At 43.8% G+C, this 13,764-nt stretch overlaps 1 protein-coding gene across 1 annotated transcript in view; it reads right to left on the bottom strand.

Moving 5' to 3' along the window:
• Positions 1-11,365: 11,365 nt before the first annotated feature.
• Slx4ip (SLX4 interacting protein) overlaps positions 11,366-13,764 on the bottom strand; it is a 166,050-nt gene continuing 163,651 nt past the window's right edge. Inside the window, exon 8 of the mRNA XM_051144724.1 lies at positions 11,366-12,587. Within this exon, the coding sequence (XP_051000681.1) occupies positions 11,852-12,587 (736 nt within the window). The 3' untranslated portion in view covers positions 11,366-11,851. The remainder of the gene's footprint in view (positions 12,588-13,764) is intronic.

Here is a 13,764-nt window from a genome sequence, read left to right as displayed (position 1 = left end):
CCAAGATCTTAATTGTGGAGTGAGAAGGAAGCAAAGGAGAGGCCCAGTTTTGCTGGGGTCAGGGGGTAGGGAGGAGGACTCCATGTCATTAGCTATGGAGATGTTCTCAGCCCTCCTTAAAGAAGCTTTGGGAGAGAAGGGTCTTGGCCCAGCACCTCACTAGCTAGAATCCTAATGTTAGGCTATGCCATGAGACATGGGGAGAGGACCTCAAAGGTAGTGGTTTGACTTGGGAAACTGCCCTGAGATTCTAATGCCCTGAGGAGCATGCCTCCTGCCTTCTTCAGTGCAGAACCCCAGGCCCTGCCCAAGACCCTGGAGGAGCAGGCTTGCCAAAGGTGGGAGCTTAGAATATACAATTTTAAAACAAGTTTTCTCCTCTGTTCCTTCCCCCCTTTTGCTTACACACAGTAACATTTGAGAACAACTCCACTAAAGTTCTAAAGTATAAGTTCTTCATTAATTACAACATTTTCCCTCCTCGTTAAATGGAATTAAATAGCCTGGAAGCTGGTTTGTTGCTAAATTACCACCTGACATCATTTTTAAGTAAAATGATTACACTGCCCCTTAAGCAAGTTGTGGTCCACGTGATTCATCTTTATTAGCTGATCTAAGGGTCAGTGAGTCAAAGGTAAGTTCTTTAGCAACATGTCTTTGGTAAAAAGGAGCCAAAGACAGTAGGATGCAGTGGTCCCCACCTCCCTAAATGGGCTTGTCTCCAAGTGAATAGTGAGCATCTAAACATCAGCTGCTTTAAAAGAAAAAAAAAAAAAAAAACTGTCCTGGAGGCCCATAGGGGTTTGGTGTTGAGCCGAATGAAGCCCCACCACTTCCGTTTGGACTGTGGGCCACTTTCTTGGCTCTATTGGGAATGAAAAACAGGAGTTCAGAGGTTCCTGCCTGGGAGACACAAGCACATGGGTTATGGGAAGCCTTCTCCTGCTAATGTGTATTTATACTTTGTAAGCTCTGATTCATCTAAGCACTGGAACACAAATCTGCTTCCTGAGGTTCAGTTTTTTAAATAGATAGTTTGCAAAAACAACAATTATTTTTTTCTTAACATTCCCCCCACCCACCCTGACACACACACAAGCAGCTAGACATCTTGGCTCAGATTATGTCAGTTTCTAACAATGCCAACAAATGCCCTGGTTATCTCAGGTAAAAGTGGCCCCCGGGGCAGTTCTTTGAGGTTCTTGCCCCAGAAGCCTTAAAAACAAAGTTTAGAAGTCATTAGGACAATCTTGTTGCATCACTTCAACTTCATGCCGTGTTTCTGGGTGCACTAAAAATAATGCACTTTCCTTGGTGAGCAGTTGCTTTCCAGTGGTCCTGAGAATGGCAGGCAAGGTTGGGGGTGGGTCCTTGCAGGGCTGTGGCTGAGGGGTTGCCTGGCAGCCAAGGGACCTAGCACCTGCATGGCACCCTCTGAGACCATGTCAAAAGGGTGTGGCTCCCTTGCTTTGGACATATATTCTACCTGCACTACTTGCTCTTGCATGCCATGCGCAACCTTTCTGGCATAGAGTGTGTTTCTTTCAAGTCCAAAGCAGCTTTTACAAGTCTCAAATTATGTATCATTATGCACGGGCCCAGTATTAACCTGTGATATGCAAGTCAGGGAAATTACCGTAGAGAAAAGGCTCTTCAGCCCAGTAAGAAACTTGCCTGGAAGTGGGCCAGAGCCTCTCTAACCCACTCCTCAGAAAACAGCCACACCAGGGTACCAAGGGGTGAATGAACTATCCACAGAGCAAAGACAGGTCCCAGCAACATGAACGTTGCAGCTTTTGTTTTAAAGTCATGCTGTCCTGGCAAGGTGTGTGGGGCTGACTCCTGGTGATTCCGGGAGACACAGGTTTGCAGTTGCTCTTATAATGACTACTCAGGCAGCCATGCTGATTGTCCCCTCTGTGATTAGCATAAGGAGGGGAAAAGCTGCTTTGCCTCACCCTTACAGAGATATATGCAGTTGAAAGGCCTTCATCACAGACTTGCCAAATGCTAGTGCAAGCAGTGACCTTTTTCCTGTCAAAGGATCCCAGAAGGGCAAACGGAGGCCTCCTCCTGAGACAGCAACAGCCGGGGCTAGAACTTGGAGCATCTCCTTCCTGGGCTGCTTGGCTTTGTGCTTCACCTGAGAACTGAGCAGGTTTATACCTGGATCTAGCATTAGCTGAGAGCTCCATGAGCGCTGTGACCAGTGCTAAACAGGAAAGAACACAAAGGTTCATGGATGCTCCAGGGAGAAGACACTGTGACTTCTATGAACTACATGTACCTTGATGGTGCCACCTACAAGTCAGGGAGCAACAGGTGGTTTTTTTGTTTTTTGTTTGTTTGTTTGTTTTTGTTACAGATGAAGTCCCGACCCTTTGGGCTGTCCCTTTTTTCTTAGGATGTTTCAGACTTACTTTTTAGGTTCTGCTTTATAGAATCAGAAGATGAATCACAGGAAAAGGGATTCTGAGAGGAAACAGGTCTCCTTAGGTTTCACCCTATGTGTGCACACACCAGGCTGTACATGTACACACACTTACACACATGCAGGATATACACATGCATGCACATCCACAAAACTTCATGGGCATTTTCAAACCTGCGTGTCACTTCTGGGTCTGCCTCCCTGCTACAACCATCCTGTTGGGGTTTCCAGTAGTAGCAGTTACACAATTAAGCCTTATCCCCTATGCTTACCTCATTGGGGAGACTCCTTTTAAATTACAGCAGAGAAATCATCTGATCATTTACTGTAACTGATACTGACCTTGCATGAGTGAGCCGAGGGTGGCGATGTCCAGTAGGCCACTGGCTGCCACAGTCGGATGCCATAAACATGTCTCTACAACCGTCTACCCATAGCTCTACTTCCCCCACTAAAATGCTACCCAGTCCCTGCCATCTCCCACAAAGGCTAATAAATTAGAATCATCCTTTGAGTCATCTTCATTTGTCTGTCCCCATTTGTTATGTCCCTGTGGCCAGACCGTTCCTCTGTACCAAGGACCCAGGCAGGAATGCTCTGAATTAACTCCATCCTGTGGAGAGAAGCATAAATTCCCAAGTTCAAGTTGGAACATTCAGACACCTGCAACAAGCTCCCTATGGTTCTATAGTGTGGGAAATATAGTTATGAAAATTCATCCCACGAAGCAGCAGCACAGGGCGAATGTGGTCGCCTACAGGCTTGAAGCAAACCAAGGTGAAGTGCCCCTGGGTAGTGAGAAGGGAGCAGGAAGGGCTGCGATGGGAAGAGGGTCAGGTCTCATCACACCCTCCCCCCAGCCATCTCCAGCTTACCGTGAGTTCTCATTTGGGCAATGCTGGCTCTAGTAGTTCCCAGAGAGTTCCTCCAACACTTCCATAAGCATTTCTGCTTCCGCACTGGCCTGGCCCATCATCTGACTGCTACTCTCACCCTCTTTGTGTGCAAGCCAGACTAAGCTCAAAGGGAAGAGCTTTGGGGCCAGACGTTTCTCGATTCCAGTAAAATCTCTTCCTTTCACATTTCTGGCTTGAAATTTTCTCCCACTAGGGCTTTAACAGCAGCTTTTGTGCTTTGGGTTTGGACAGACTTGGGGACTTCTAGGAATCTTTGTGCCTCAGTTTCGTCAGTATACATCACTGAAAATACTATAGGAAAATGGAAACAGGCTATTAGTTTTTCAACTGTGATACGATAAGAGTACATTAAAAGATGGGGGTATTCAGTTAGACTGACATATCAAAGAAGGGCTAGAGGCTGCAGGATCTAGTTGGTAGGCCCCAATCTTTGATGGCCTTCGGGGATTCCTGGCCCCTGGTGTTTGAACAAATACTGGCACTACAGTGATGGGCGTGTAAATGGAGCGTCTCACTAGGGTGGATGCTACCAGGGTAATGTTTTTTGTTTGTTTGTATAAGAAAAATGTTTCTGGTCACCAGAGGGGAAGCCAGTGGACTCAGGATATGAAGACTCACGGCAGTGGGGGTTTCTCCATTAATGAGGTGGTTGGGCCCTCACGGTAAAGACCTAAGAGTGGCTTCTAGCAGATCCCTGGCCGGGCCAGCTGGGTGATGGGCACCCTTGACCTGCTGTTGCAAGGAAGAGGGTTACAATGCAAGGCAATCAGGCATGGACCTTTGCCTGGTTGAGCTTTCAGATAAGGATGAGATGTGACTGATATCCCAATTTCACTGTAAGACACTGAACAGAGAATCTGGCTAACCGGTGTCGTAAATGAGGAGGAACAGATTTATGCAGCATCAGGGCAGTAGATCCATGGCAATTTGTTATACAGCAATGGAAAGCTACAGTCCTCTTATAAAGGGAATTAAGCCAGGCTATGCGCACATCCAGACATTCTATTTGGTAGTGACTATACAACTGGTCGGCTTTTTCCTTGATCAATTCAGCACCTGCCACCAGTATAACAGAAAGAAAAGTTCAATCAAGTCAAGAATGAACCATAGGCCTACAAACAAACAAACAAACAAACAAAAGAACAACTTGGGGCAAAATTAAGTTCCATACAACTGTGTGGTCTGCATGGGTACACTCTTGACTATAGCCTTTGGATGACGCAGTTCTCCCATCTCCATCCTCCCACTAAAATCAGGGCCTCGCTCAGGTGCCTGGCCTTGGGGGCCCTCAGGACAGGGCACTGCACCAGTTTTCTATTTTTTATGAAAAGGCTTGATATTTGACTATTTTAAAAATATTTTTTTCCACTAGATTGGGCATTTCCAAAACACTTTGTGTAATGGCTTTTCCCCTATAGTCTTTGCCAACCATCATTTTTCCCTCCGTGACTGTCACACTGCATAGTGTATCCCATCCCCTCCTCCCATTGAGAAAAAAAAATATGTCAAGACCAACATTTTTCCTCCTTTGTCTTGCTTTCATGTGCTATGTAGCTGGTTCTAGGCAGGCATGTATAGCTGCTGGCAGAACAGCTAAGGGTCCTTGCAAATTCAGTGGGCATTCCTAAAGTTCTATAGAGATCTGGGATCAGACCTAGCAAACATCCAATACACCCTGGGTTCAGGACAACACCAGATTTGATGAGGGATGTCACCTTGGAAGGAAAGCATGCTGATTTTCTGTAGAAAGTTCATAGGTGGATGGAGCACCTATGATGTTAGTCTTTTGAGTCTTTCCCAAGTAGATTCTTAGCCTTGCAACATAACTCTCAACAGCAAATACCTTCCCAAGGCCCCTGCACCTTCGTGCAGAGAGCCTGAGCTCCCAGAGATAGTTTGAGCTGACAGAGCCCTTCTCACTGGTGAGCCATTGTTGAAGGTGGCTGCATGTGTTTCACATGCATCTCCCACTGAGTAGAATGGCACAAGGAAGAAGCTCACCAGGGTTAATATTTTCAGGGGAATATGTAAATAAAACCACACTGCTGTCTCACAGGATTCTGGCATCCTTACAGGAGGCGTTTTCCAGGCTCCTCCTCCTGGGATATGTCCCAAGCACCCAGCCCAGTCTTCCACATTCTGACTGTGGATGGCTCTTATTCACCTTCCTCTGACAAGAATGGATGAGCTGGTATGAGCCCTCCCAGACACCCATGGTGGGTTTGGGAAAGAATCATCTGTGTTCTTCTCACCAGTCAGGCATGTTAAAGGAGGAACTGAAAAGGTCTTCGGAGCCACTGGGCCTAGGAAAATTTCCAGTCAATCCATCACCTGCCTCCTCTGGAGAAGGGGCTGCCAATCTGTCCACAGCTTAGGGGCAGGTGGGGAGAGGGTGAGACATTCAGTAGGAGTAAACGCTGTGGATGCTTGTGCATGTATGGGGTGGCGTGTGTGCTCAGCACAGTAATAGAAGTGCAGGCAAAAGGGCGTGGGAGACTGGGGACTCCTTTATAAAAGCTCTCCTGCCCTAAAGCAAGTCAAAGCCCTGCTGTGGAGTTGCTTTCTCTTCCTCCCTTTTGAGTCTTATGTGCTGAAGTGACCTCTCCCCCGTGGAGGTCAGAGCTCGGCTCACCCTGACACACTCGGCCCTCTGGGGCTTGATCGCCTTAAGAGCCTCAGAAAAAGAAGTCTCCAGCTAGTTTCTGAGAGAAAAGCTGTAGTAAATCTCCTGCGGAAGCTGGTTTTCTTTTTGAAGAAACACCCCGGACACACACACACACACACACACACACACACACACACACACACACACACACAAACGATAAAGTATCTTCTGGGAACTGTGCAGAAAGCAACAGACGGACACAAACTGCACATCATCCTGGAGGCCTCTCACAGCCTGCTTCACCCGCTACTATAAATCAGGCTGGGTAATGAATGAAGTTTTAAGACATGTAACTGAACTTAAAATACAAGGTCAGTATCTCGTCCTAGGTAATCCTCTGGATGATGAGAAAGTCTCCCGATTTTCCCACAGGGTTATTTCACATGCGCTTTCTGAGCCAAACTATTTTAAAAGCGTTCATTCTTCCGTTGCTCTGCCAAATGCTAGCTTGAGATTCACATGCGCTTTTAGAGAACCTATTAATGATATTAATGATCATGGATCAAAGGCAAACCCCAAAGGTTTATGTAGAAATTCCAGACAATTATTTAGGCACTTTGAAAAGTCATCTTCCGAATCAGGGTAGCAGTATCTCAGTGTGGGGAATGATGTGCTTGGATGTGCAGGGCGTAATGCAGCAGAGAAGAGAAGTCTGTGAAATAAAGAAAACATATCTCTTTGATTAGAATGCATAGCTATTGATTGACATCTTGTCCCTAAAGACTTCCTACTGATTTGTCTGAAAATAGATGTACTTCGGAATTGGAGAAAGTCCTCTTTCTAATGGATATTTGTCTTCGTCAACCCTGCCTCCTTCAACACCCAGAATTTACATAAGTACACATACCCCATTTTGAAAAGTAGTTCTTAACTATGGCATTGCATGGTTATCACTGAGGGAGTTGAGAAATACTAAAATACAGGCTCAACCAACCCCAGGGAGTTGGACTGAGCTACAAGCGATGTATGTGATTCCTTGAGTGTCCACTGTATTGGCCCTTTCTAAACAGATGAAGAAATTAACACATGGGTGTGGTGCACTAATTTCAGTACTTAAAGGGCAATGGGGTAAACTTTTTTGACAGAAAGCCTGGAAGGTTTTAAAACCTGGAAGGTTAACTGACTTATATTAAAACATACATTGAATTAACTAATGGTGAGGTAGCGCCAGGACCCAGGTTTTGCAGCTTGCAGTACCTTGCACTTACATCGTCCCAGCTCTGCATTGAGGTTCCACACCCAGGGCAGGGTGTCTTTTGTGTGGGCCTTACCACACAGTGTACTAAGATGACCAAAATACGAAGGAATTTGTTTCCCAATTCTTAGTCACTCTTCACATTTCACAGACAGTTCTAATCACATTTCCAAAGTGACACCAAAACACTTTTGAGGGACTGGTAAAGGGTCACCAGAGAAACCTACTTACAAGTAATTGGAGGCCCAAGGGACAGAAATATAAGATAATATGGAGAGAGGGGTGGCCCAGTACTTCAGTCTGTCCTGAAAGAAGACCAGATGCTCACAGAGCATGCAGATGAGTTCACTTGGGGAACATCAGAGTTACTGGGAAGGTGTCAAGATCAGGTAAAGCCCTCCTAAGAGGTCCAATGAAACTCAGTTGAGAGCAGTGGGAACAGACTCAAACTGTTGAAACAGCCCAGAGCCTTAGGGTTCAATGTAATCTCAATGTTCCTCATTAGGTTTTCAAAATGTAAATCCTAAGGGTCAGTGGTTCAAATGGTTCCTTTAACTAACTTAACAAGATTTCCAGAACCCAAGAAATGTTCCTGGGAGGAAAGGCATTCTTACCAGAAGAGCATAATTAAAAATAACATTTAAGCTGGGCGTGGTGGTGCATGCCTGTAATCCCAGCACTTGGGGAGACACAGGCAATTGGATCTCTGTGAGTTTGAGGCCAGCCTGGTGTAGAAAGTGAGTCCAGGAGAGCTAAGGCTCCACAGAGAAACCCTGTCTCAGAAAAAAGAAAAAAAAAAAAAAAAAAAAAAAAAAAAAAGGTCCAAAGTTACTTTGTCTGTCTGTCAGTTACTCTGTCTGTCAGTGTCTGTCTCTGTCTCTCTCTCTTACACACACACACAAACACAGATGCAGTAGGACCTAGACTTTGAGGTTAGTGTGGGCTACATAGTAAATTCAAACTACGGGATATAGTGAGACACTCCCAAAAGTGAGCAGATTGCATGTCAAACTTATTTAAATTCATAAAACCCAAATATTTATTCATAAAACAGGTACATTTTCACTACAAAAGTGGTTTTATCCTGTGGACATTCAGATTATTTAAGGTACTTAAACAACAGGATAAGAGCTTTCCTGGAGACTGTGGCAGTGTCAAAATCCATCTGGAAATTCATTCTGAGAATCTGCCAAATTAGCACCGGTCAGATGCTTTGGGGAGCCAAGTGCATGAGTTTACTGAGTTTTGCTTCAATAAACTAAGCTAAAGTAAACCACGCTCTCTGTTAAGAAAGGTGAGAAAAGCTTTAATGTAGCATGGCCATACTGTGCTACAGATGAAACTCACCTAGCTATACCTCAAATCTAATCTGAATCGGTTCCCATGATTAAAAGAAAATTTCATCTAAGTCCTCTCTGTTATGCTACATATTGACATGCATTTGCTCTGTCTTTATATATATATGCGCCAAATTAGAGGGGATTCTGCAGATTTCTGAGAATTTAATTATACCCTGAAATTGCAAGACTGAGGATATATATATGGTTAGACTTCTGTATTGAGTGATTACTTAAATTAACTTCATTTTACAATGCTTAATTTATTTTGTACTGTGGAAAGCTTTAAGCTATTTAAGAGAAAGCAGTTTTAATTTTGATTTTTTTTTTTCTTGCTCCAACATGTTTCAATACCAGGGAATGAACTCTCTTGTCTTGACAAACCAAGTACAGTGATTTCCTCATAAGAGAAAAGAAGAAATTAAAACAATTTCCATATTCTAGTCCCAGCATGCTGCACAACGTGTTTTTTTGGCTCTTGAAGAGTTGCTTATTATTCAGAGGGCCATCCACTACCGTTTTCTGCAAATATTACAGTAAGTCCTGCCAAGGAGCTTAGGAAACACAAACGTCGACACTCATCCTAGGCCATTCTTTCAGGCATAGATGTTTCCTTCCCTGTTTGTGTGCCCTAGTCAGAGCGGAGCTTTTGCTGAAGTCAAAGGTTAATGATAGGTACAATTTCTGCTGAAATCTGAACATGACATCACACATAAAACGATTATACTAAGATTCCCCTCCCTCCACCATACAAGATACACTAAGGGAAGGTTTATCCAGAGATATATTATATTCTCCAAAAATCAAAACAGAGAGACTTTTTGTGTCTTTTTCTTTCTCAGGGATCACAGCACATCTAAAGCACCCTCTTCAATTGCCCATGAGTTTCGGTTTTTGTTTCTTTTTAGAACATTAATGTACTTCCATACTTCTTTAGCATGAAATAAGGGAACATAACTCTGCAGTTATTTCCTGTTCCCAGTGCCAAGTGATCCATTACACTTTGCCAGTCATATGCATGTCTGGGTGAGTTAATCTTCAGCGGTAAAGAAAAACAATTGTGCAAGAAAATTCAGGGATTATTCTCATACTTTGTTTGTTCCTTTGAGACAGATTTCACTATATATCTCTGGCTCTCCAGGAACTCACTATGTAGACCAGTATGGCTTCAAACTCAGATCTGTCTGCCTCTGCCTCTCAAACATTAGGATAAAAGGCATGCACCACAAGGCCTGGCCTTTCTCATATGTTTTTAAATGGTTGTTGGCGGGGGGTGGGGGGTGGGGGGGGGGAGAGAAATCATAAAGACCTAACCAACTCTTATTTATTAAAATGTCATTTGAAAGTACATGGAGATGGTTTAGCATCTCAGATATGAGTTCAGTCACAATAACATCAATGGAATTGGATGAACATTTCGTCTAAGTATCAGAATCACAGAGGCCTGGATATAAATTTAATTTGGAGTATCAAGGAGCAGAAGAACTGGTTTTTGATTGTACTGACAGGGTCTCAGACATTTAAATGCCAAGTTATTACAGTTGTTAAGAACATACAAATTCATGCCATTCCCTACAGTAAAACTCCACCTGATAAGTAACAGAACACCTGGGATCAATTTTTCCCCTTTGTCCATAGGTCAAACAATTGTAACACCATTCAAGAAACAAGAGATGGAGAAGTGTTTTAGACTTGCTGACGGAAAATGCTTAAAGGCAAAATTCCTTAAACATATGCCGTAGTGTGGAAGCCCAGAGTGATTCCCTGTTAATCCTGTGAAAATCCACTGTGCATGAAGGTTGTGAGAAAGGCTGCACCTATCTACAACCTAAATATACTATTTTTTTCTCACTAGTCACAATAATCATTATTTCCTACAATATGACATATTTGAAAAACAAAACATTTTCTTGACATCAAATCATCCATATAAGTATAATTAAGTACTAAGTATGACCATAACCATTTAATGATTAAGACTCTGTTTCTTCCACGTCAGAATATCTTAGTTCTGGAGAGGGGAGTACCCGTTGTTCTGACAGGACTGGCTTTGCTGTTGGATCAGTCTGAGTGAGCTGCTTCCTGCTGTGCAATGGGGGCTACCCATGCTCTCACTGAAGACTCCACAGCCATGGAATCAGCTCTCAAGGAAAGAGCTATCCAGTAAAGGAAAGGAGTGCCAGCAAGTTTCTGGTCCTTTAAAGCTGGAATGGTCCGATGAAACTTCCAGGCTGACAACTTACGGCTTCTTGTCTTTCTTGAGAGTAGGCTACACAACCAAAGAACATTTAAACGCCTTAGGAAATGTTCCAAATCATGAACTGGAAGGGCCACTGAGCGCCCTTTGGGTTCTTGTCTGTCCTAACCATACCAGAATACGGGAGGTGTGAACAAGGACAGGGTCAAACCTGCCTACCCAGGACACATCTCTTCCATGTTTTCACCCAAGGCTGAGATGAATTACCTGTACTTCCCAGCAACCACAGCTGTAATAGCTCCTTAGGTCCTGTGTCCGTCCTACAGCAGAACCTGGGAACTAAGGGACTCACAACCCAAACCCAATCTAAGTACAAGTCTGAGGAACACAGGGGCGCACATTTCCACATGTAGCCAGGCTGGAGGATATAGTCCTAAGGTATCATCTTCAACTTGAGTGTATTTCAGAATCACAGTCCCTCATTCTGTAGGTCTGAGTCCCCAACACGTACATTTCTCACAGAACTTCATGCTGAGACCACTAGCCTCTTTTCACTGTCCAGTACTCAGGTTGAAGAGTAAGAGAACTGCAGCACTAGAACTGGCCTGCAGCATGTCGCATTATGTTTTTGTACCCCATCAGGAGGTCTTCATAGTGATGGAGTGAGAAGGCCGCCATTACTGCTTTCTCCATGGGTCCTATATTCATGGTATGCTCCTTGACAGGTGGAGGGCTCTTTGTCAATACAATATTTTCAGGAGACAGTTATAAATATGATGAGAAAGCAACAAGCCTATTAGAAAAACTGCCTCCAGGAGGTGACTGGGAAGACTAATTCCAACACAAACAGTTTTATAAAAAGATTTATATGTATGCGTGTTTTGACTGCTTGTGTGTATGACCATACACATGCCTGGCGCCCATGGAGGTCAAACAGGGTGTCGGGTCTTCTGGATCTGGAGTCCGTGATGGTGATGAGTCACCTTGTGGCTGCTTGGAACCTAAGAGCAGGAAGTGCTCTTCGAAGATGAGACTTATTTCCTGCCCCTAAATATCTGTTTATTTGAAGTAATTACCCAAACTCCTTTCAAATCCCAGCAACTATACACTCAGTTTTTCTTGCCACTACATCCTCTGCTGTAACTTTGCAATTTCTTTCTTTTCTTGCTGGGGCCGCCCTGCACTGTAGCTAATCTTTCGGTAATTGCAGCTGAGCCGGTTTGCTCTGCCTGCCCTAGGTTGTTTGTCATAAGATGTCTGGAGGAGAGATTTTCCAAAACATGGAGCTCTTCTTTAGCTGTGGCTTTTGCCAAATCTTGTTTCAAAAGCAACCCCGGATCTGACAACTCTAGCACTGGCAAAACACCGACAGCTGTGCTCTTGTCCACCGTCAGGTCCCTGGGGACTGATCCATCACTTCCAAGAGAAACTCTGCTGCTGTGGTCGGAGTCTTCCACAGAGCCACAGATCCTGCGTTTCTGTTGTGTCTTGGCTGCTCGTGGACTTTGCTTTGGACCTGGTGCTGCTGACTCATAGCTATACACAGGGCTCTTGCTTAGAAGCCCTGTCTTTAACCACTCCCCAGGATGAGGTTGTTGCTGGCTGCTAGTGTCTTCTGGCTGAGTCTGAGAAACATTTTCCAGCGTTTGAACAGGAAGCTCCTGGTGGCTCTTGGCTGCTTGTGTGTCACCCTGTGCTTGACCCACGGATTCTGACAGAAGAGTGGCTGAGGCGTCCCTCCTCCTTGGTACTACAGTAATGACTGACTCACTAGATCTTCCCACAAGGTTCCTGCCGCTCTGTGATTTGCTCACGGCAGTGCTTTTTGCTTCAGTTCTTCTCACACTAAAACAGACAATAAAGATTGTATGGCATGTGAGGTTTGCAATGGCATGGATTTCTCCAAATCCCCACTCCTGGGTTGTTACACCTGAGAACAAGGCATGTGCCAGCTGGCTTCTCCTCAACACGACAGCATATCTAGGAAATCCCCAAAGTGTATGTTGAGTACAGATTGGATTAAGTATTAACATCCACATTTCCCAGTAAACTATGATACGTTCTAAATTTTCATTATCAGTTCATCAATGGAGTCAAGATGTAATCACTTTAACAAAAGCAAACAGGTCCGTATCTTTAGATGTTAAAGGCAAACACTGCCTGGGGTTGATATGCTAACTTTTTATAGAAAATGCTTAGATACATAAAGCACAGGATGTGTGTGAATACCCACACATATGCACCCGTGCACACATGCACACATATTTGTGAGTAAATACTAATCTGGAAATTCCCTCATGACATATTCAGGTATTAATCAGCAGATGCCAGGTTTATTCATCAACATATGGGAATAAGCCCCTGTTAATTAGACTTGGTTAGTACTGGGAAAAATTCAGATAATCAGCATTAAAGAAAGTATAACTATGACAAGCAGTATATCTACTCTGTTTATCTATCATCCACCTCTTTCTCTCTCTGTCCTCTGTCTCTCTCTCTCTGTCTGTCTCTCTCTATCATCTATTATTTATCATCTGTCTATCTATCTATCTATTATCTATCTATCTATCATCTATCTCTCTACCTATGCACCCATCTATCAATCATCTATCCAATGTCCTTCCACAGGATACACATCGATAAGACAAACTTTACCTATAAAACAAACTTCCAGGGAAGGACAGAAACTACATAGGAAAGTGAGAGACTTAAGCCCTTAATTTTGTCAAAGAGTTGACAACAATACATTTACAAATAGCAAGAAGCTTTTTCAGTCATTAAACTCAAGCACTGAAGCTGGGATATTTACTTTGGCTAAGCTTTGTTGAAAACAAAACAAAACAAAACAAAACAAAACAAAACCATAAATATGTTGCTGTAAGGGGCCCAAGGGCTCTCATAATTACATTAAAGTCAGAAAAGCATCTTACAAAAGGAATGTAGTTTTTAGGTCTGTCTGCAGTTACCTCAGGAGCTGTGTGAAACACACCACCAGCAGGTGCTTTTCATCTTCAAAGAGCTT

Source organism: Acomys russatus, chromosome 4, assembly GCF_903995435.1.
Source record: "Acomys russatus chromosome 4, mAcoRus1.1, whole genome shotgun sequence".
In the NCBI taxonomy this organism is placed as follows: Eukaryota; Metazoa; Chordata; class Mammalia; order Rodentia; family Muridae; genus Acomys; species Acomys russatus.
This window is presented reverse-complemented; position numbering and strand designations above follow the sequence as displayed.